We start from the raw sequence: 24139 nt of genomic DNA, 5'->3' as shown, positions 1-24139 counted from the left end.
AACACGCAAGGCCCCTGGGGGATGTTTAAGTGAACCTGGGCTTGTCTGGGTCTCGAGTCCCTGGGATTCTGATCTCTCCTTAGAACCTTCCGGCCTTGGCAAAGCACGACTCCAGGCTGCTGGATGCCCAGCTTGGCACTTGTGGGCTTCTGTGAGCCTATTGGCCAGTTTCTTGTAATGTTTCTGTATGTATGTGAGTGAGCATGCGCGTGCGCACACACACACACACACACACACACACACACACACACACACACACTCACCCCTCCTATCTCAAGGAAGCCTAGCAATATGGGTCCCCACTGGATAGAATGCTGAGGAACTCTCCAGAATCCACGAAAAGCTGGCTCTGAGAAGCGCCAGGCTGTCATGGCAGGCGGGGCCATAAGGAGCAAGATGGGCCCCCAAGAGTCAGACGCTAGGGCTGGAGATGAGCAAACAGAAAGAGCAACGGCTTCAAAGCCCAGGTGCACAGCTCACCGGAGAAAGCCACCTGAGACGGCAAGAGCAGAGGGTCAAACGTCCTCCTCCACGCGGCCGAATTTCCCCAGGCGTCTGGATTCAGTGAGCGTACACCTCTTTCTGTCTGCTACGGGTTGTTTTCTGCGCCAGTCCTGGGGCTTGAACTCAGGGGATGGGCGCTGTCTCTGAGCATTTTCGGTCCAGGCTGGCACTCTACCTCTTGAGCCACAGTTCCACTTCTGGCTTTTTTGGTGGTTAATTGGCAATAAGAGTCTCATGGATTTGTCTGTCAGGGCTCGTTTCAAAGTACGATCCTCAATCTCGGCCTCCTAAGTATCTAAGGTCACAGGCATGAGCCACTGGCACCCAGCCTCTGTTAGAGCTTCCAAGTCTAAAATAGATGGCTCAAGTGAGAGAATACCATGAAAGGTTAATTATGAGAAAGTTAAAGGTTATTTTTGCATACTCACCTCCCAGACAAAAGCTGCTACCTCATTACCATCTTGGAATATAAATTATTCCATAAAGCATTTAAAATTCCACAAACTCTTAAACTTTATTATGATGTCAAACATCATGAATAAATAAGCACGGCCCTGGCCTGTCCGGAGGAGAGCCCTGGCCTTCCTCTCTCTGAAATCCTCCCCGCTCTGACCTGGCCTGCCTCCTTCTCCACCCTCAGAGCTGGTCACCGACCCTTCTCCCAGGAAGCCCTTCCTGCTCCTCTGCCCAGACCCGTCCACTTAAATGGGCCACGGTGAAGCCCACCCTACGCCCACCCAGGGCGGACAGCGTCAGGCCTCGGGCCTCTGAGCTTCTGATAGAAAAGGCTGCACCCAGGCCTTGTGAAGTTAGCCTGGATGATTTATCTGCACATACAGCACTTCAGCAAGCGGCTGCTGAGTTCTCTTGGTGTGAACCGGAAGCCCAGTGCAGAAGGACTGGGAGAGAAAAGCCCTTGGGTGGCAGGATATCGCATGGTGAGAGGGACCAACGCACCCAACAGGGTGGACCCAGAAGAGCCAGGGGAAGCGAGGTCCAGACAGGAGGCAACAGAAGCAAATGGCCTGTGGCCAAAGCTCCCTGTCCCGCTCTTCTTAAAGGAACCAGGGAAGAAGAAATCCTGGAGACAGCACGGGTCTGTGTGACAGCAACCCTGCCCCCGCCCCCCCCCTCGCATGTCAGGGTCAGGGCTGGGCAGTAGGCTGTGAGCATCTAGAATGTTCTGACTCAAAGGGAGAGGGGACACACACAGGGAAGTAAGAAGGCCCTGACGCTTACCCATTGTACAGAGAGAAGGATCTAGAACCCCAAATGGGGAGGCTCTGCAGCCTGGAAAGCCATGTCACCTTGGGCAGAGCACCCAATTCCTCATCTTCTCTCTCCAAACTGAGGGGATGACCTCAGACTTCACAAGGTACAGCAAGAAACCCCCAGGGTGATATGACCAAACTCTTCAAAGAATCTGAGCGGGACCGAAAGGCAGATGCTGTGATCAACAGAGATCTGGAAAAAGGCAGGGAAAGGTCCACCTGGCCCGTCTGTGTCTGTCTGTGAGGGACATAGAGTCCAATATCCTAACAGCAAGAGTGGGTTTAAATGGAGACATGTGGAGAGGGCCTGAGGGGAGGAGGGTCACAGAACAAGCTGGCAGCAAATGGCTCTGTGCAGACTTCTATGACTAATGCGCCTGCTTCTAAATCCTATAAATCACCCCCCCAAACAACCTGTACAGCCCCCTCATCCCATACAAGAAGCTAATAAAATACTAATCCCAGCTACTTGGGAGGCTGAGTTGGGAGGATCATAGTTTGAGGCCGGCCCAGCTCCACCTCCCCCCAAAAAGAATTAGTTTACAGATCCCTTCTCAGCCAAGAGCTGGGCCGGCAGCCTGCACCTGTCACCCGAGCCACGCAGGAAACCTGGCGTGGGGAGGTCACCTGCACATTCGGGCAGGAAGTGAGACCCTATCTCAAAAATTAACAAGCAAGACACAGGGCTGGCCGCATGGCTCGGCAGTAAGAGCACCGGCCTAGAAGGAGCAAAAGCCTGAGTTCAAACTCAAAGGCCAACAAAAACAAAACAGAAAACCCTCTCCCCACAGAAAGACCCCCCCGCAGCCTGAGGCGGCAGACACACGTGTCTGACCGGCTAGGGGTGGTTCCTCAATGTGCTCTGCGTCCACATACTATCTCATTTAGTTTTCGCCGTGGCCCAGGGATGCGTGCATTCATTTCACAGTGGGAGAAGACCCGGCGTTCCGAGGGCTGAAACAACCCGCCCACTGTCCATTCTCACCCCACGCAACCTAAAATTACATTCGACTGCCACGCAGGCCAGCTCTCAGGGGTTCTCCTCTGGATAGAAACTTCCAGAAAACCAGAAATAGTGATGCCAGCAAAATAGTGAGTATGGGAGAAAGAACAACGTCTCCTCCCGTCAAAGATACCTATGTCATCCTCAGAGCCTGTGCACGAGATTTCACGGCAAAGGGAAATCGGGTGACAAATGGAATTAAGATCGCTCACCAACTGCTCTTAAAAGGGAGAGACGGCTGCAGATGACCCAGGTGGGCCTGAGTTTTAAGAGACCGGCAGGAGGGGAAACTGAGGCAGGAGTCAGAAAGATGCCTGCACTGCTGGCTGTTCCCATGGAGGAAGGATCTAGAAACTGAGGGGTAGGGGGCCGCCTCTGGCAGCTAGAAGGCAAGAAAGTCCCCTCTCTGTCCTAGAAGGAGCCAGCCCTGCCCGCACCTTCATTTCAGACCAAGAGAGCAGAGATGCACCTCCAAATTGCAGAACTTAGGGTCATTTTTAAGCCATTCTCAAACAGAACAAGGAGAGGTACTTTGGAGAGTCACAAAGGGGAAGGGGACCCTCTTTGGCGGGGGAGAGCTTGGCAGGCCTTTCCCCTGGGCTGCCCTCAGAGATCAGGCTATGCCCCAAGAACAGCAGGCCTTCCAAGATCACAGGACAGACCAACTTCCCCACAACCCAGGAGACCGCTCACCCACCCCCGCCCAGGCGCCAGGCGGCTGTCAGTCAGGCTGCGGAACTCTGACGAGGGGAGCGGCACCTCTCCCCTGCAGCAGGGCTGAATAATTCATCGCAGACGCCTTTGAATGAAGTCGCAGAAGGCCAGGGAGCTGAACTGGGTCAGGCTGGCCCAGCCTGCTGGAGCACATTCAGCTACTGGGTCATTTTCAAACAAAAGAGATGAGTGGTTGCAAGGATTAATTATTGGCTTCTCAACTTTCCCAAAGCACAGTGGCTAAAAATCACCAATCGATGTCTATTAAACTGCCCTGGAACGTTCCAGCCCTTCAGGAAAAGAAGCTGAGAAAGAAAAGGGCGGGAGGAGGTGGAGGGGGAGGCTGGGATAAAGGGTTGCATGGCCTGGAAAGCAAGCGCGGCTCCTTGTTAACAGGATGCCCCCAGCAGCCGCTGGAAGCAGGCGTGTGGGTGGGATCAGACTGCAGAAGCAAATTAAGCCGTCACCTGGAGCCCAGGAGCATGATCCGGGAAAAGGACCGAATGAATCACTCGAAAGTCTGATACATGGAAGGCGGAAACACCCCAGGCCACTGCCAGCTCATTTCCAGAGCGACCTGTGCTCCCTTTCCAGCCCAGAGCTATTCTGTAAAGAACCAAACAGAAGATGTGGCACTAAACCCAGCCCACCAAGGCAAAGACCAGGACCGGGTCCCCCCCCACCTGCACAGAGCTCCCCACCCAGCAGAAGACCCCGCCAATCCTGCAGAGAGACTGGGTGGCAAGAAGGAAAGGAAGGGCTGAGCTGCAGAACTGGGCTACCACAGCCCCCTAGTACCAAGGACCCCACTTTCTCCTTCCTGCTGACAGCAGGACCAGGAGTCTGCACAGATCATCCAGGAAGAGCAAACGGACTTCAAGTCCAAGACTGTCTTGGCCAGCTACAATGGCCATCGGAAACAAGCGCCATGCTAAGAGGGTTCCGAGCCTGAATCCAGTTCACAAGGAGACCATGTTGTGATCAGTGATGTCTGTCCTGAACATCACTCGCTGTATTTGCCACCTTGAATTTGAGAGATAATAAAAAGATAATTTAAAAGAGAGAAAAAGGGAAGGAAAGAAGGAAGGGAGGGAGAAGAAGGGAGGGAGGAAGGAAGGAAGGTAGGAAAGAATGAAGGAAGGAAGAAGGGAGGGAGGGAGAGAGGGATGGAAGGAAGGGGAGAAAGGGGAGGAGGCATTGGAGGAAGAAGAGAGAAGAGAGGAGAGAGAAGAAAGAAGATCTGGTCACGGACACGCCAGTAGCACTCGGGCACATCGAGGCGTGGCTTTCCTTGCTCACATAGTCCTCACAACAGGTGAATAGGAAAAGCCCAAAGCAGGACAGCAGGTAACCTGCTGCTGAGAAATGGCAGGACTGCAGCCTGTCCTGACCTCCAAGTGCTTGTATGTGAACCTCCTGTTGCCTGTGTACTCTAGGGCGGGGCTGCCGATGCCAGGAGCATGTCCCCTTCCATGGTGTCCACTAAAAATGTCCCCAGGCATTGGCAAAGGTCCTGGGCAAGGGAGGCAGCATCCACCCTGGTGGGCAAGCAGCTCTGACCTTGCAGGAGAAAGCCAGCATGATGCCAGGGCCCATGGGGGTACTGTCCCCCTCCCAGTGTCCCCAGTGCCCACACCTGTCCCCTGATGTCCCCCCAGTGCCTCCTGGGCTAAACAGGGGCCACGTTCATGTCTTGAGGAAACCCCTTCACTGCGCTACGGCCCTGTGGCTTCCTGCTCAATATCTTCTGGGCTTTAGCAGCCTGAATCCCAAAAGGCCATCTTGAAGCCGCCCTCCTGGCATCTAGAACCTTCTTATCATGGATGTCAAAACCACCGGTTAATCTGCTCTCAGTGGTTCAAGATAAGAACAGTTAATGGAGTGTCATCCCTCTGCACCCCCCCCCACACACACCTACACCAAGTTCACAGTCTCCTGATTGAAATTCATCCTTACAAATGTTGCAGGGCTGTTTTTCCCAATGAAATCAATGGAATCCAATTGATCTCAGACCCATTTTGCATTCTCTCTACAGCTTTGTATATGTGTGTGTGTGTGTGTGTGTGCATATGCATGCACGCGCGCGCGTGCGCACACACACACACACACACTCACACAGCACTGTGTGTGCTGTCTGGGAATTGCTCAGATGTCTCTGATAGGCGTGACCTGGCTCTCCAATTAGATTGGGGCCAGTGGCATCTTGTACCTTCTTCGACCCCTCATCCCCCATGACACAGCCGTCAGGGGTGGGGGGGGATGGTCCCACATACCCCAGCGCCCACCCTATCCATCCGCACAGCAGGGATTGCATCTTAATTCTTACCCCCCAAATTAACTAGACCCTTCTCCCAAACCAGATCTAATCCTTGTGCCTCCCGGAGTCACACCAGAAATTCAAGATATTAAGCCATCTGCCTGTTGGAGGCCTTTTTCCAAGCCAATTAGGGATAATTTTAGGAAAGCAGGTTGGCGAGACGCGCGTCCGAGTGCTCCCCAGGAGTGGAGGCTTACGGTGGGATCAGCGTCACCCCAGCAAACGAGTGCTGCAGAATTATAATGAACACTCAGTGGTGCAGAGAAAGTCTGTCCTGCCGGGTTAGAGAAACCCCCATGAACCCCACCAAAAAAGACAAGGGAAGTTGACAAAAGCAGTAGATGGGAGTCAGAAAGACCCAGACTCCCGTCCCAACTCCTGTGGCTGCTAATTAGCTGAGTGACCTTGGACCAATGAACCAGAAGGAGGCAAGCCTGTATTTATTTCAGGGCACTGGTGTGTGTGTGTGTGTGTGTGTGTGTGTGTGTGTGTGTGTGTGTGTGTGTGTGTGTGTTGTGTGTGTTCTGTCTGTCTCTTTTTCTCTCTGTTTCTGTCTTTGTTTTTCTCTGTCTCTTTCTGTGCATGTATATGTCTGTCTCTGTCTCTGTCTTTCTCTCTCGGGCCTAAGAAACTGTACCCCAGGTTTGAATGAACTCTTTTATGGGTCTCTAACAGCCTCTGTGACCCCAGCAAGCCCCCATCACCGTGGTGTAAGTTTCTGCCAGAAGTAGTCTTGTGAATTAACATACACCAAATCTACTTATCTAGCTAGAAAAACCCAAATCAAAGCAGAAGCTGCTGTTCACCTGGACCCAGAGCATTGGCAGAGAGGAAATCCCTGCTCACACCCCCTGCTACCGGGCGGGAGACGCACCAGCACTACCGTGAGATGGACGTGGAGACCCAAGCACTTGTGTGCTGCTTTATGGGGATCCATGCCCACGTCGCATCGGATCTGGCCTGATGGCATGTTGTGTTGTGATTTTTGAGCCCACAGTAATCAGCTCCAAGCAACAGCTGAGCCCCGTGGAAGGCGGGAAGGGGTCCCAGCTCTGCCCATGGCCCGTGCCCCTCGCCTGCACATCTCAGGACCGGATCCTAGGGCAGCCCGCGGCAGACCTGCGCAACATCCTAAACTAATGGCGCTGCGCTCCTGTGCATTCCGATGCTTAGCCAGCCAGGCTGCCTCCCTTCCTGGCACGGGGTAAACTCACAAAGCAATGACCCCAACATCTTCGTAAATTAATTCCAAAGCACAATTGTTTTCAATCTTCATTGAAAATCAGCCTTCGTTAATCTGGATTTAATGACAGAGGCGATGGAAATTCCCTTCATAAAATAAGTTATGAATATTTATCATCCCATTTTACCTGAAAATTGAATAATTCATCAATTAACTTTACTATTAATTATTTAATGCAAAATTAATAAACTGCGAAACTCAAATGTATCCTCCTAGCCCCTCGGGCACCGGGTTCGGAAACGCAGCTCCGGGGACAGCATCGGGGCGCTAGGTTATCCCAGATGGGGTGTAGGGGTGGGTCAGAATGTCTCCACCAGAGGCCAGCCCAGACTGCTCCCTTGTCCAGCGAAGGGAGAGATTTTTTTTCTCACCTTGAAATTCAACACCACACTATGGGGAGGTGGGGGGGAAGAAAGAAAGAAAAAGAAAAGAAAAAGAGAACCCCAGTTGGCAATTATTTCCAGAATGTTCTGCAGGCCGTGTCTCTGCCATCCGTCACTCCTCTCCCGGGGAGGAGGGGGGTGCTCTATAAACAGGCACAGGGATTCAAGGGGCCATGGGGCTGGTGGGGAGTGGCATCAGCCTAATGCCACCGGAGGGGCAGCGTGGAGGGCCTGAGCCCAGGGTGGCCCGGCTCCCTTACCTTGCTGCTTTTCCAGACTCCTAAGCTTGAGAGGCTCCACCGCGCTGCCTCCTGTACACCTCGGACAGACAGACAGGGCCTCTGCCTTTCCATCTGTCAAGTGGACATCTGCAGAGGTGTGTGAGAGCACCCGGGCTTCTCATTCCATTCTCATCCTTCCAGGTCATTCTCCAGTTTACCAGCACCAGGGCAGAGAGGTCCACTCCAGTAGCACGTACTCACTGATGAGTCCCAGGGCCTACATCTGGTATAACCTTGACCCTGGCCTGTCTCTGGCCTCAGCTCTGCCATCTCCACCTACAGGAGCTATGTGTCTAGTCTCACCCCCGCCCCCCCCCCACACACACCTGTCTGCCTCAGCTCTGTGCAGGCTGTGCATGGCTATGGCCCAGGATAGTGTGCCCCTGGCAAGCGCACGCACCCATGTGGGAGAACCCTACCCAAAGCTCAGTGTTCCCAGGCCTCGCCTGCAGCTCTCCTGAAAACCACAGTTCCTGTCAGCTGTGCATCTGGTTTGCCCCTCGAGCCCAGAGCCCGACACACAGCCCGGCAGCAGAAGATGACTGGATGCTGACCATCAACAACACGAAGATGACAATTTGGGGTTCAGGAGTAAAGGGGCTCACGTGATCCCTTCCTCATACAGCCCTCTGCCCCCCTCCAGCACCGAGGACAGTGCCTCCTGCCCCGGGCCGTGTGAAATGGGCTGCCATGGCCAGTTCACAGTGCAGGCCGAGAATGCGTCCTCTGCTTTCACTCTTCGCTCTGCCCCGGGTTCCGGGTTCCGTTGCCTTTCTCAACCACTTCTGCGACAGCCTGACTTCCCCGACACCCAGCCTGGGCACCAGCCGCCATTTCACACACAAATAGCACTCCGCTGCTGCCCAAACACCCCAGCCTGCCAGGTCCAACCAAACTCTGGCCCAGGGAGGGATGAAAAGTCCCCAAGTCCACGACGTAGTGAGGACCTTCTCCCCTCCAGCACACAGTGATCGCATGCCCTTCCCCCGCCCCCACCCAGAGTCACCCCGGACCAGCTACCTCCACCAGAAGTTCCCTCCCAGGGACGGTCGGGGTCAGCCAGTTTAGAGTCTAGTTTTCTTTTTTATTTTAGGAGACACTTTTACCTACCCAAATGAATTCCATCTTATGAAGTCATGGGATGCACAGGAGGGCATTATTCCCATTACAAAACTACTACCGTGGCCAGAGATGGGTGCTGATGACTTGCACCTGTCATCCTAGCCGCTGTAGAGACTGAGATCTGAGGATCATGGTTCAAAGCCAGCACAAGCAGGAAATTCTGTGAGATTCTTATCACTAACCACCAAAAAGCCAAAAGTGGAGCTGTGGTTCAAGTGGTAGAAAAGCTCACTCTGAGCAGAAAAGCTCAAGGACAGCACCCAGTCCCTGAGTTCAAGCTGCAAGACTGGCAAAAATAAATAAAATAAACAAATAAATAGTACATACAGTGACCCAGTCTGGAAGGAGTATGCACATACATGTGCCAGTTGTATATTTGTCTGTGAGCATGTGTAGCTGTGGATTAGATGGATGCACACACTCATTGTGTATTTGTGCGCATGGGTGTGTGTATGTGCGTGTTGGTATGTGGGTATATTGAGATCTACACAGTTGTGTGTGTACACAACATGTATGGGTATACGCAGCCATATGTGTGTGCACATGAGCATGTGTTCACTTATTAAACATTGGTATGTCTGCACACTGTACATGTGTATATATGTGCACACATATCAACACACACACAAAACACAGGGCACATAAACCAAACGCTTGTGTAGAAAGTAGGAGAAACAGTAGAGTTTAAGAACCAAGAAACAGCTCCTCTCTTTGTTTCTGGTTTGCTTCCAGATTTTTTTTAGGCGCCTCCATAATAAAGAACCGGTGGGGGGAAGGAATCTAAGAATAGCAAAGACAGCAATCGCTTTGAGCCAAGCCGAGAACAGTGTGAGAATCTCCATCTCAGAATACCCAGCTGATTTGGTAATCACTCATTATGCAGAAACTTATGAATTGCAAAGGTGGTTATGTGGAAAACTCTCTTCCCCACCTTGCTGGCTCTGGGGCCAGCTCCTTCCCTGCAGCGAGCCATGATTTATTAGATCAGCACTGATCCAGGGAAATCGCCCCAGATGCCAGCTGGGACCCTGGCAGCGGAGCTCGGCACTCCTAATTTCCCACATTCAGGGAAAGGGAGCAACGAGGCTGAGGGCGGACAGGCAGGCAGTAGAGAGCGGATCGCAGTCAAGGAACTCTGGCACGGCCGGCAGCCGCCCGTGGGTTTGTACGTGCACAGGGAAGGCTGGCACTTCTTCAGTTCCCAAAACAGCAGTGATGGCCGCCAGAGTACGCTGTTTGGAGAGGCCAGCAGGCCTCCCCGCAGGAGTAGTCTCCAGCCGGGGTACCCCATCTCCACCACACATGCATCAGAATAACCCAGGAGAGTCACCACCATGACAAGCTAAGATACGCCAGGACGTGGCTATCCGGCTGCAAGCCTGGCTCTGACAGCTCCCCCGCCACGCTGCCCCCGGCCCCTGCCACGCTGCCTCCGGCCCCCGCCCCGGATCTTAGCAATTCTGTACCCATGCCAGGAAGGCTCTGAGCTGAGGGTGGTGATGGGGAAGAGGAGGCGGGCTCAGGGTGTGGTGAGGCCAGGAGGGCCTGGGTCTATGCAGGCGCTGCTCAGCCCTCCAAAGCCAGGCAGGCGAAAACCTCAGGACAGCAAACAGTAACAACCAACGACTACAAACTGCACGAACGGGCTAGACACCAGGGGCACGTGCCCATCAGCCTATCTACTTGAGAGGCTGAAAGTACTGAGACCAATGGCTTGAGGCCAGAAACAAGATGCAGAGTCTTCTTAACCAAGAGTTAGAGGCAGCCATGACTGTGACCCTAGGAAAAGTAATGTAGCTGGATCCTGCCCAGATGTGCACGGGGCAGGAAGTGAGACCCTATCTAAGAAGGCAAAAAGCAGGTCTGGAGGTGTGGTTCAGCAGCAAGGGCCCCTGCCTTGTAGCAAGGATGAGGCCCTGAGCCTCAAAATAAACCTAGAACCTCCAACATTAACAACAATAAAACCACTGGATTTTCAGAAAAGGAGAAAAGAAATCAGTGGCAAGCAGTGGGGAAGGGGAGGGGCGGGGGGATGACCCCAAGGGAGAGAGACTGAGGGTACGGCCATGAAGAGGGAAGGGATCAGGGTGAGGATGGAGAAGAGCTGGGGCGGGGTGGATTTGGTGATAGCCTGGGACAGCAGGAAACAGCTGTGAACAGGGAGAACTCCACTACTGCCTCCGGGAATGCGGAGCCCTTCCCCTGCCTGGCTCCCCATCACAGGCAGCCTGGCCAGCCCCACCTGACAACCTCTGGGCAATCTGGAGTGGGGCCCAAGAGAGATCCCCACACCGAATCTCAGGGTCTCCCGCCCAAGCTCTGTGTGCACACTGCCCCTCCCCCAAGAAGCCCCTTCCAGGGAAGGGGGCACCAAGCAGAGAGCTGAGCCCACCCCCTGAGCACACAGGAAGTCTCAGATCGACCAATCAGCAAACAGCAGAATCAACAAAGATCTGAACCTGGAGGTCAAGATCAGAAGCCAGGGTGCAGGTGGCCTCCCGGGGAGACAGGATGGAGCTCAAGGGCAGAGGGCTCTCCACATCTTTGCAGGTTTATTAGCACCATTTGACCCTCTGTGCATGTTTCTTTTCAAGGATGTTGAAATAATAAGAGAAGGTGGACCTCAGGCGTCAGAAGGTAGCAGCTATTTAACCCCAGGAAAGACACGAGGCTCTAACATCCATGCCTCCATCCCAGCTTCACCCAAGAGCTGGGATCCTGGCTCTGAGGAGAAGACGCTGCACACATGCGCATGCGCACACACTCATACACACACACAGTGACAACAAGCACCGTGGAGGCCTGCCCACCCTCTGGTCATGAATTCACTGAGACTAGCAACCTCACCACAGCCCACGTCTAGGTCCCACTTCCTGCACCCCCAGGTTGCCTCCAAGGCTCCCCACTGTGACATTATGAATTCCATCATTCCAGATAATCATGGGGGACACGGGATGGGCCCAACTCCACACACAGCTGAGAGGTTCCTAGCACTGGCCAGACACCAACCAATGCTTACTGAGAACCCAGGTCACAGCTAATCCCTTCCCTCGTCTAGGAAGTACATAAAAACAACAATGGCCAGCCTGGCACCGGTGGCTCACGCCTGTAATCCCAGCTACGCAGGAGGCTGAGATCTGGGGACTGAAATTCAAAACTAGCCCAGGTCAGAAAGTCCATGAGACTTATCTCCAATTAACCACCAAAAAAGCTGGAAGTAGAGCTGTGGTTCGAGTGGTAGAGCACTCGCCTTGAGAGGAAAAGTTCTGGGACAGTACCTAGGCCCTGAGTTCAAGCCCCAGGCCCATCACCAACAGAATTAAAATAGCCAATTAATTAGTTAATTAACTACAGCAAAAATTTGGCAGGTGCCTTTTGGGGGCATCCTGTGAGTCCTGACAGACATTGACTCCCCAAAAGCCCTGCCACTCTGGCCACTATTTGGTTACTAGTGGTCTAGTTTGGACTTGGTTCAGGACTCGGTTCATCCACAGGCACACAGTCAAGTGCCTGCAGCAAGGCACCCCAGTACGTTTGTTTGAGAGCAGGGTCCCTCAGTTGTGTGTAATGTGGGGGTCATGGCATTGGGACAGTGCCTGAAATAACACGGGGGGGTTAGAAACCCTCCCAGACATCCCGACAGCACACACACACACACACACACACATACACACAGGGTCCCTGGCAACTCTGCCCACTAGAAAGCTGAGAAGCAACTCTGAGAACTTTGTGAAGTGTGGCACAGTGTGCCCAACGTGAAATCCAGCATATTAGTCACTTTTAAGCAGGGCCTTCAGTGGCAGGCAGCATGCTCGCGTGGTTGTACGGCCGCCATCCGTCTCCAGGACTTCATCTTCTCCAGCTGAAACACTCCCTCCCTCCCGTTAAATACCCGGTGTCCACGCCCCCAGGCCCCAGACCCCAGGACCCAATGTCCGTTCCATCTCCAACTGGATATCACACCACTCCTGTCCCTTTGTGCCTAGCTTGTGCCGCTGGATATGAGAACCTCAAGCTTCATGGTGTGGTAACTAATGTCTGAATTTCTTTGTTTTTTTTTATCTCTGGGAAATTTTAAAATCATCTCCATGGTATTATTTGTGTATTTTTATTTTTTACTATTTTATTATTTGTTCCTCTGTGTGTGCGTTGATATTGGGGCTTGAACTCAGAAACTTAACGATTTTTGCCCAAGACTGATGCTCTCCCACTTGAAGCCACACCTTTCCTTCTAGCTTTTTGCTGGTTAATTGAAGATAAGATTCTTCCAGGCTTTCCTGCCCAGGCTGGCTTTGAACTGTGATCCTCAGATCTCAGCCTCCTGCATAGCTAAGATGGCAGGCGTAAGCCACTGGCTCCTGGCTCAAATGGGATTATTTTTTGCATTTCTATTCTGGTCACGTAAATCGCCAGGCCAAGCTTCCTTAGAAAAGTCCTGTCACCATCTGTCCTGGGGACCGAATGCCTCAAAGGTGGCCAACAGGTAAACCTCTGTGCGTAGCTTACACAGTAATCACAAAAAAGCCGTGCCAACTGCCTGGGGACCAGCAGGGGCCTGAGGCCGCTGTTCCCACCCCCTCTCCGATGCCCGGGGCATGGAGGACCAGGGCCTGGGTGGCAGCAGCCTGGAGCGCTGGCCCTGCTTCCCCCAGTAGTCCCCGGAGCTGAAGTGACTCTTCCACTCACTGCCTGCCCAACACATCAAAGCCGCCCCGGCCTCCCCTACACCACGCTGCTAGAGAACCAAAGAGACAGCATGACCTTGTCCCCCGGGAACTCGTCACTCGCTGGGAGACAAGACTTACAACTTACAGCGGCAGCTAAATTGTCCAATGGATGGCAAACAAACGGACGCTATGCAGGCAGGCTGTGGCAGCAAAAAGCAAGCAGAGGGCTTCTTCAGGTGAGGGTTGAGGGAGGCTCCGTGGAAGAGGCCGGCTGGGCTGGATGTGAGGGCCATGGCTGATGGAAGGTAAAAGCAGGGGTCGAGAAGCTAACTGAGAGAAGCTGTCCCCATCCCTCACTATAGCCCGGACCTGGAGACGGCTGTCAGGGAGAGTACACTGAGGAGGGGCTGTAGACAGGAGAGTGACCTTCACTGTGACACCGCCGACTTAGATCTTATCGCCTATGAAGTCTCAAAGCTTTTCAAGTAGAAGGATGACATAAGAAAAGGAGAATCTGTATATCACCTCTACAATAACAATAAAAAAAAAAAAGCAACAGGGCTGTAGACGCTAAAAGCTGACAGACACAAGGCGATCCACTACTCAGGTTTCCTGACTTAGATACAGGACTGACAGGAGATCAGGCTGACAGTCCGGTGAGGAAATGAAGCATTAAAACAGCAAAAAGACAAAGAAAAAATACAGGCAACATACACTCAAAAAGAAAAGAAAAGAAAAAGACAATCTAGACTGGTGCTGATAGCTCATGCCTGCGATCCTAGCTACTCAGGAGGCTGAGATCTGAGGATTGCAGTTCAAAGCTGGACTGGGCAGAAAAGTCTGTGAAACTTATCTCCAGTAAACCAGTAAAAAGCTGGAAGTGAGCCGGCGCTGGAAAACCGGGAGTGGCGCTGTGGCTCAAGTGATAGCGTGCTCGTCTTGAGCTGAAGAGCTGAGGGACAGCGCCCAGGCCCAGAGTTCAAGCCCCACAAGTACCAACATGCACATGCGCATGCACACCCCAAGTGCCAACCTTGGGGTGTGGAAGGACCCAGGCCACTTGAAGAAGCCACTTGTGGGGGTCAGGAAACCTGGAGAGGGAGGGCCAAGGTGGGGGCTCTCGTGATCCGGCCACTTCTGGAGAGAGGGCTGGACCTCCCCTTCCTGTCACTGTCTCACTATTGGTGCTTTACTGCTTATTGACTAAGATGCATTTAGTGTTCATTATAGGAAAATTCTATTACTGAACTCTCAGTGAATCAGCATTAAGGTGCTATCTATATCAATCCAATCAATTAATTAATTAATGAGATCATTAGCATTTTCCAGCCTCCTCTGGGATTCCTGGAAAGATGTCCCTGCATCTCAGCCTTGGTCCTTGCAGGTCCCAGGGGAGGAGGAGCCGATGGTCGGGATTGCCTGGGCTCTGCTCCCAGGGCTCGATGGCCTGTGCAGGGGGACAGGGAGTGGTGTGGTGGGAGCTGTCACCCTGGAGAGCTGCAGGAAGCCCACCGGACTGGCCCAGCTGAGCCACACACAGCCACAGATGGAGACCCAGGTCTGGTGCCCGGTGGAAGGGGTAAGGGGGGAGGGAAGGGGTCACCCAGGAATGATGGAATCAATTCCTGCACTCTCGGCAGTGGAGGGGGCAGCAGAAATACATGAAGGTTGGGGTCACATTCCAGTCCTAGCCCTCACCGTGCAGCCAGCCCCTCGACGCCCAGCAGGGCTTTAAAAGCCCAGCACCTGGCTGGGCACCAATGGCTCACGCCTGTAATCCTAGCTACTCAGGAGGCTGAGAGCTGAGGATCGTCATTTGAAGTCATCCTGGGCAAGAAAGCCTGTGAGACTTTTCACCAGTTAACCACCAAAAAGCCAAAGTGGAGCTGTGGAGCAAATGGTAGAGTGCTAAAAAATAATAACAGAAAAAAATAATAACAGAGAGAAAACCCAGGGGCTCTTCCTTCCAACACTCAGGATACCCACCCCCACATTTTCCACCCCATTCTTACTCATCCCATAAATATTCATAGAAGTATTGCACGTCTTGCTCTATCAAACAAACAAACTTCCTTTAGTCATACATGAAGGAGGGAGGGTCAGATAATGAATCAATAAGCAAAAAATAAATTGTAATATAGGGCATGTATCCGACAGCACCTTATGCCTGAAAAGTGTAACATAAGAAACAAGAGAAGAGGGCCTGGATGGAAAATTGGCGGAGGGGAGAGGCGCATGGGGAAGTGGCCTCACAGAGAAAGGCCAGCCAAATCAGGGCCTGAAGGAGAAGCTGGAAGAACACTCTAGACAGAGGACATTCACGCCTCATCCCAAGAGCCTAAATTCGTCAGGCAGGATGGGGAGTCCTCTCACCATGGCCTCTAAATGGTATGATTACAGTTCTGAGTATACAGCAAGAGCCAAAGAAAGACATCCTGAAGGGTGATTGGTCAGGCTCAAGGACCAAGTGAAAACATGATGAAGGGTGATTGGTCGGGTAAAGGCACCCTGATGGGTGATTGGTCAGGCTCAAGGACCCCATGCTCAGAGCACAATCTCCATGCTGGGACAGTCAACATTCGTGGCTGCTGGTGATAACACCGTCACTCTTCAACCCTGCTCGCGCCCCATAGCAGGCCTTGTTATTAAACAGGTGAGCCGGGCTCCTGGGGCCTCCTCTGTAATTAGGGCAGGGTCTGCACAGGGCTCTATTTATAACCCCCAGCCCCCAGCAAGCCTCCGAGACCAGCAACAGGTCCCTCTGCAGCGCCTATACCAACATCTATATGTGAACTGATTACAACAATTAATTTAATAGGGATTCCTCCACACAAACAATGTATCATTTTATTAGGAAACTCTATAAATGTCAGTGGTGCAATTCATTTTTATTAATTTTCTAAAATGAAATTAGCAGTGGTGGTGGTGGCGGGGGCAAACAGAAGTTGTATTGCCTTCTCGTTCAGTGGAGTATTGGTGTCATTAATTCTTTAATACCAGGAGGCCAGTTTGTATGCACTCAGCAGTTAACCACACCAATTAATTTCAATCCTGGAGATTGGGGGGTGGGGGATCCTAACACAACTCAACAACTAATTTAGGAAGGTCCTTAAACAACCAAGGCAACTTTTTCTTCTCCTGGGATGAGAAGCTTTCAAGTATAAACACAGAGTGCAGATTATAGCACTAATAGGAGTCCTGTCTTTACCCCTCTGTCTTTATGAGGAAAGAAATCCATCCTTCCAGAGTCTGGAGAGATTCTGGCACCTGCCTTCCCAGGTGGAGGCCTCCAAACAGGCCTAACCCTTAGGAATGAAAAGAACATTAACAGCCCATGTAGGAAACCTGACCCAAAGTCATGACTATCACCATGATCAGTCTCTGTGCTAAGCCAGCGAGGACAGGATCGACAGAAACGCCGCTTTCTACAACAAGAAGAAAACATGGAGCCAGGTGTGGTGGTGCGTGTCTGGAATGTCAGCACACAGGAGGTTGAAGCTCTAGAATTGTGAGTTCAAAGCCAACTCTGGGCTACACAGAGAGATCCTATCAAGAAAGAAAAGAGAAGAAAGAAAGGAGGGAGGAAGGAAGGAAGGAAGGAAGGAAGGAAGGAAGGAAGGAAGGAAGGAAGGAAGAAGAGGGAGGGAGGGAAGAGAAGAAAAGAAGGCAGGCAGGTAGGCAGGCTGGGCACTGTGGCACGTGTTTGTAATCCCAGCTATGTGGGATTATGACAGGAAAGTGGATCAAGGTCCAAGGCTGACCTCAAACAATAAGTGTAAGGATCTAACTGAAAAACAGCCAAAGCAAACAGGGCTGGAGATGTGACTCAAATGGTAAAGCAGCTGCCTGGCAATTTTAAGGCTCTGATTTCAAACCCCAGTACTACAAAACTAAGTAAATAAAGAGTGAAGAGCCAAAACAGTTTCCTCACTGCCACAAAGCTACTGAGTGGCAGGGCTGCTACAGCTCAAAGCTGAACCTGTCGACACAGGAGTCCCTCCCTGTCCCTTCTCCTGGCTTGCCTAGAGCCTCTGTGACCTGGAAGTAGTGGGTGGGGGGAGGGAATCTCCTGGCCCATTGTCCACAGGGAAGTCAGCGAGCCGGCATCACCGCAGATGACATCCACCTCTCCATAGAAACTCAAATTGTGCAAGCTGGGTCGCAGACATCCTCACGGGCTCAAGAGGCTCTTCTCCTCCCACTTAGATTTAAAGAGCAGCTCACAGAGCAGAGAAGAGGCACGGAGAGTCCCCGGCGCTGGCGGTCAGGGGCTCCTGGGACCAGGAAAACACTGCACAAATGCAGAAAGCAGACACGCCTCCTCCCCATCCCCAGAGACTTCCAACCAGCCTAACTGGTTAGACTGGGGACCAGACACAGCCCATCACCTGGGAACTTGTCCAATGGGACCAACTCTCAGCCTCCACCCCAGTCCTGCCAGGTCTAACATGGGCGAGCCCAGTGACCCACGTTCTAACAAGTCCTCCAGTGGGTTCCGACCTTCATTCACTTTTGGGGAGACTGCCTCACCCGAGATGTCCCCCACCCCCCCCCGGGGAAAAAAAATAAAAGCAGAGATGCAAGTGCTGGGCTTTCCAGGCCGCAGTATGGCAAGTTCACCCAGGTGTGGACCGGATCTTTATTCCCCAGGCCTGCCGCGAGCCCCTTCTTACTGGGCTCAGCCCTGGACCCTGCTTTGGTTACTGGACTTGTGAACAGATGTGTCTACATGGGTTTCCTTGGGTTTTTCAGCCATGCCCTTCTGCATGAAAAAGCAGTCTTCCTTAAGCTAGATTCTTCCATGAAGGATGGTTGGAGCAGTCCCAAACCACAGGCAACCCATGAGCAGGAAACAGAAGTTGGTTGTAATAAGGGACCCCCATCTAGAGGTTGTTTCTTACATAGTATCATCCCAGCAAAAGCAGACTAATACAAACTATTTGGCTTTATGAAAGGGAATCACAGTCCCACAAGCTGAGGTGCTGGGACGCTGGCAGAGGGCTTCTACCACAGCCATCAGGCCTCCCCGGGGGAAGAAGAGACTCCCAGTAAAACACTCTACCATTCCTCAGTCTAGAACACTAACCAGCAAATGTCTAAGCCTCGTGAAGTGAGAACTTGAAATGGCTTCTAGCATGAGAGAGGACTCTTATAGATGAGACTTCTTCCTTGTGGCTCAGAGAATACAAACAAGTCAATTTCATGACAAGAGCACAGAGGACACAAGGACCCCTCTCACGCTTCGCTGATAAGCCCACAGGCTCCAGGGCCTCTGTGCGAGGAAAATGGTCTCTGCGTTGGCCTGTGGCAGCCACACCTGCAGCCCAGTCTCCCTGCAGGCCACGCTTCAGCTGACTCCTCGAGTTAACGAACACAATTGGGAGAGACTGACCATGAATTTCCAAAGCTCTAGACCATAACCCATCAAAAAAAAAAACCCCAAAACCTGACAGGGTTGGGGAGATGGAGGGAGGAAGCTAGCTTTCAGAGGAGCCCTAAATCCCAATCCCACCATTCTTCAGAAATAATAACATCCCTCCCAGCCACAAAACACAGGTCAGTTCCATTTTTGCCAATTCCCAAGCGCAGAGAGAAGTTAAGCGTTTGTGGCAGTGAGCAGGTTCAAGGACATTTACGGCCTAATAAACAACAAAACGTAGCCATGGCTTCTGATTTGGGGGTCTGTGCTTCCAATCGACCAGGAATAACTCAAGTTTCCGTTAGTAAAACACAGTGAGATAGATATGGGCAGTTAAGCTAGTTCCTCTGTAAAAATAAATAAATAAAATAAAAAAGACATTGCTTCGGAGTACAGGTGGCAGGTGAGCCCCTCTCTGCACGCCCCCCTCCAAATAAACACCCCCAGATGCTACAAACGCTTCTGGACATCTGCACTGATGGATCCAGCCCCAAGAGCCGCCAGATCAGAAAGTCCAATTTGGATGACTTCTGATTGCATTCACGATCACAATCTGGGGCCCATTAATGAGACCTCGCAACTCAGGCCATCAGGGTGACACTGTCAACTTGTTGTCTCACATGGATCAGCTCATCAGGTAATCCACGAGAAATCAATCAATCCATTCATCGTACAAACTTGAAAAAAAAAACCAAAACTGCAAGATCGGGGACATTACCTTGTCTTAGGGGATGTGGTTAGCCATTCTTCGTGTTTCTCAAATGTTATTAAATAAGCTGCAATTTCCTGAAACAGAAGAATAAAAAGATAATAACAACAATTAGCTCATGTTGGACCCTGAGAAGAAAGAAAGTTGCTGTCTGTCTCCCTTTGACAGGCTGGAACTCCATCTCTGCTAGAAAAACGTTGGTCTTTGGACTCGGCTTCTATTTTGATTTTCTGAGTCCTTTCTACTCAAACCTGCCATCCAATCACAATCAAAGCTCTGGGTTTCAAAAGAGGAGTTGGTGGCAAGGAGCAAAAAAAAATTCTCTGTGGGAGAAAAACATCAGACACCCTTTTCAGAGTCTAAATGTCATTCATTTGAAGCAGGAGAGAGAGGCCCACTTAGGGAGGGTCAAAATTGGAAAGTTTAGTCTGTTTTGTTTTGTTTTGTTTTTTTCCTGAAGGTGGACGAATCTTTCAGCTTTGTCACAAGAGACGTTGTGTTCACTCAGCTTGACTCCCAACCCCCTGTGCTAATCCACAAAGACTAAAAAGAAAAGATAAAGCCTTATGAAATAGAGAGAAAGAGAGAGAGAGCGGTTAGCCTTTCTCACCACTGATAACGTGGCGCTATCCAACAGTGCTTCAGATAAGAGCAATGTCAGCCGAGTTTAAGGCAAAGATGGAGAAATGTGGGCCCCTGAAGGTAAATTAAATATTTATAAACACAACAACATCGCTGCAGATAGAATTACTGATTTATTAATAATTTCCATGAAAAGCCAAAGGGTGACATCATCGTCAGTCATTTCTCCAGCTCTGGGGCATGATACGGCCCATTACCTCCAGTTCCAAACACATCTGCTAACGTGGAATTGGCAGGGACCGTAAGTTAGATGAGCGATGGTCTAGTACACGTTTTCCTTGATCTGGGTGGTGATACAACCCAGAGCCGCTGCCCTTGGCCATCGGGGAAATGCAAAGCGGAGGCCTCCCGCCCTGCCCCACTATCTGCAGCCAGGGCTCCTGGAACACAAGGCCCATCTGCTCAGAGGCCAGCAGCCTTGGGCTTGAATGTCACAGAGGTGACACCTGTGACTAGGCACACGATGCCTGGCCAGCTGAGCAGAGCAGGTTATAGAACAGCACCCGGCTACGCAATCCCAAAGTGAAGATGAACGCCACCGCCACCGCGGAGGCCTGGGCCAGAACCCTGAGCCCAAGCCACCTTCCTCCAATGTGGGACAAAACTTGTACAAGTGTCTAGCCTGGATTTTAGCTAAAGAAACCATAAAACAAGTCCCCAGGGCACCAAGGAGTATACTGTGCTCTCACCCCTGAGCCTGGCCTTGGCTCCTCTCCTCTCCTAGGAAAATCCCTTCCCGATGTCTCACTGCAGGTAGATTGCTTTCCACAGCTCGCAACCCTCTCACCAGCCACACCAGGGCGAGCTACCCGTCCAAGCACTTCCACCGCACCTTCCTCTGGTGTGTGGGACTTCTAATTGCTTGGTGACATTCCCCATGGACCGTGTGAGGATAGAAAAGAAATCATGGATAGATCATGGATGCATGCCCAGGGTTAAATGTTTGTTAGACAGATGGTAGGGTGACTGGGTGAGTAGAAGGAGGGAAGGAGGGAGGAAGGGAGGGATAGATGGGTGGAGGTAGATGGTGGATGGGTGGGTGGATGGATGGGTGGATGGATGGGTGGATGGGTGGATGAATGGATGATGGATGGATAGATGAATGGTTAGATGAATGGATGATACATGGGTGAATGGATGGTGGATAGACTGATAGATGGTTGCGTAGGGAAAAGAAGAATGGGCAGGTTGAAAGTAAATATACATTCATAAGTGAATGTGTGTGTATGTTTGGTGGTGGTAATAGTATGTATATGTGTGTGTGTGTGTGTGTGTGTGTGTGTGTGTGTGTTTCTAACTGAAGACAGTTAAAATCAGCAAAACATCCTCACCAGTCACTTAACTGACTACGTCACCACGGGAAGGCAGCAGAGGGTTGCTGTGAGGGGTGCATGCGCTGAAGCCCGGAGCTGGCCATGCATCCCAGGCCTACCACATGTCCACACTGCACCTTGAGCTCATTGCTTAACCCAACCAGACCTCGGCTTCTGGTGTGTCTGGGGTAATGCCACGGCCCTTGTTACTCTGACTGCCATAGTGTGTCCCAGCAAGAGCCAGCATGAGGGGCAGTGCGAGGTCTCTGCGGAAAGACCCACCTGTCCAGTGGCCCCAGGGAGCTAGCAGGCGCCAAAGCGGGCCAGGTGGGGAGCCGCCACTCCTGCTGACTTACTGCCCGTTCTGCCTGGGGATGGCCAGGTAGCTGCTCAGAGCTGTCGGAGTCGGCCCTCCCTGTCCTCCGCTGGTCCTCAAATCACTGAGAGACAGCTGTGGCCAGTGCCAGCAAATGGGGACATGGAGTCACTCTGGTAAGTGTGTCAGCTCTCTGAATCTCAGAAAACCTGATATTTTGGGGAAATACACACACGTGTGCACGCGTGTACATGCGTGTCCATACACACGCAGTTTTGTGTATGTGCAAGTCCTAGAGCTTGAACTCAGGGCCTGGGTGCTGTCCCTTGGCATTTTCTCTCAAGGCTGGTGCTCTACCACTTGAGCCATGCCTCCACTTCCTCCTGTTGGAAGAGTCTACACCGACAGAACCCCCAGATCCAGGACCTTGCTTGGATCACGCCTTGGTGACCCAGAGGGTGGGCTCACAGTACACCTAGCCACTCTGAGACTCATCATTCTGTTCCATGGGCCACACATCCAGTTACACAGGCCAGTACATGCCGACTGTCCTTGCTCTAAGGACGCTGAGGCCCGTGCTGTGTGGTCTGGACAGAACATCCTTCAGCCAATACTTGCCACAGCCTGGCAGTTGGGGCTTCCTACAGCTACTCCATCCACTTACTGCATTCAATGTCAACCATGAAAATTGTTACTGAGCACCTACTATGCGCTAGTCCATGAACAGCAGCCACTGTGAAGCTGTGACTACCGAGCTATGGTCAAGGAGTGGATCGAGACAAGTCAGTACAGTGAGTCACTGTCAGTGCTGCTACAGCCCACGGAACAATCAGTGCTGCTACAGCCCACAGTACAGTGAGTACTGCTACAGCTCATTAAACAATCAGTGCTCCTACAGCTCACTGTACAGTCAGTGCTGCTACAGCCCACAGTACAGTGAGTACTGCTACAGCCCATGGACCAATCAGTGCCCCTACAGCCCATGGTACAGCCAGTGCTGCTGCAGTCCATGGTACAGTCGGGGTCCACTCAGGGCTACTGAGCTGCCATGGGGCAGGCAGAGAAGCCCCGGAAGATCACCCACTCCACCGAAGATCAGGTCTTCTGAGCAAAAGAAACAACTCACCATGATGCTCCTCCACTGTGCTGGAGGTCATGGCTGGACATGATCCCCAGGGACTGTCCCCTGCTGCTGCTGGCCTCAGAGTTCCCCCAGCCTCCGAGGAGCCTCAGAGCCTCTGGCCAACAGTTTCCTGCTCCCTCCCGGCCTCACCTGGAGGAGTCCAGACTGCGCATCCCCAGCCGGGGCCTTTCCATCAGCAAGACCAACCACAGTTCCGCTCTAAAACCCCGGTCTGATTCCTGGGGCCACCTGCTCCCACTGGCCTCCTTGTTCCCATGGGAGGCTTTACCTCCACTTTACAAGGCAGGGACAGACAGGCCCTCACTGAGAGAAGAGGCTTCACGAACACAAATCCTAACCGTCCAGCAACTGAGGCTCCCAGAAAGGAGCGGTGTGACCTAAGACCGGCATACCTGTGCTGAATCCACCGAAGGCCAGCCCCCAGCGCCCAGCATGAGCAGGAGGAAGGTTCTGGTAGAGCACAGCCCCTAAAAGCCAGGTGTTCGTTATATAAAGCCATTCAGTGAGACACCTGGAAAGGGCAGACCATGGAGAGGGAAGGCGGATTAGCGCTTGCCAAGGTCAGGGAGCAGGGAGGGGTCGGGAATGACCTTCCAACTGGCACGGGGTTCTTTTCTTTTCACTTACTTTATGGTTCTTACAAAAGCGGTGTACCAAAGGATTACAATTACATGAGTCAGGTAATGAGTGCATTGTTTTTAAAGTGATTAAAAATGGCAGAAGGGGGCTGGGATGTAGCTCAGTGGCAAAGCACTTGCCTAGCAAGTGCAACGTCCTGGGTTTGATCCCCAGTACCAAAAAAGAAAAAGACAAAAAAAAATGGCAGAAGGGTAAGCAATGTACTCATTACCTTGCCCATGTAATTGTAACCCCTCTGTATGGTATTGTCACAATTTAAAAAAATGACAGAAGTAGATGCCAGTGATGGTTGTACCACATTATGAATGTAGCAAATACTGCTCGTGGCAAATTCCATTAATTCTTTTATTTTTGAAAGGAAGCCCAATGCTGGTGGCTCACACCTGTCATCCCACTACTCAGGAAGCTGAGATCTGAGGATTGCTGTTCAAAGTCAGCCAGGGCAGGAAAGT

The 24139-nt window shown here is 51.9% G+C and overlaps 1 protein-coding gene across 1 annotated transcript in view; it reads right to left on the bottom strand.

Moving 5' to 3' along the window:
* Positions 1–24139, bottom strand: part of Camta1 (calmodulin binding transcription activator 1) — a 704439-nt gene that overhangs the window by 451887 nt on the left and 228413 nt on the right. Inside the window, exon 4 of the mRNA XM_013034731.1 lies at positions 19643–19710. Coding sequence (XP_012890185.1) covers positions 19643–19710 — 68 coding nt within the window. The remainder of the gene's footprint in view (positions 1–19642; positions 19711–24139) is intronic.

The sequence above is a fragment of the Dipodomys ordii genome, unplaced genomic scaffold (assembly GCF_000151885.1).
Source record: "Dipodomys ordii isolate 6190 unplaced genomic scaffold, Dord_2.0 Scaffold6, whole genome shotgun sequence".
Lineage (NCBI taxonomy): Eukaryota > Metazoa > Chordata > Mammalia > Rodentia > Heteromyidae > Dipodomys > Dipodomys ordii.
This window is presented reverse-complemented; position numbering and strand designations above follow the sequence as displayed.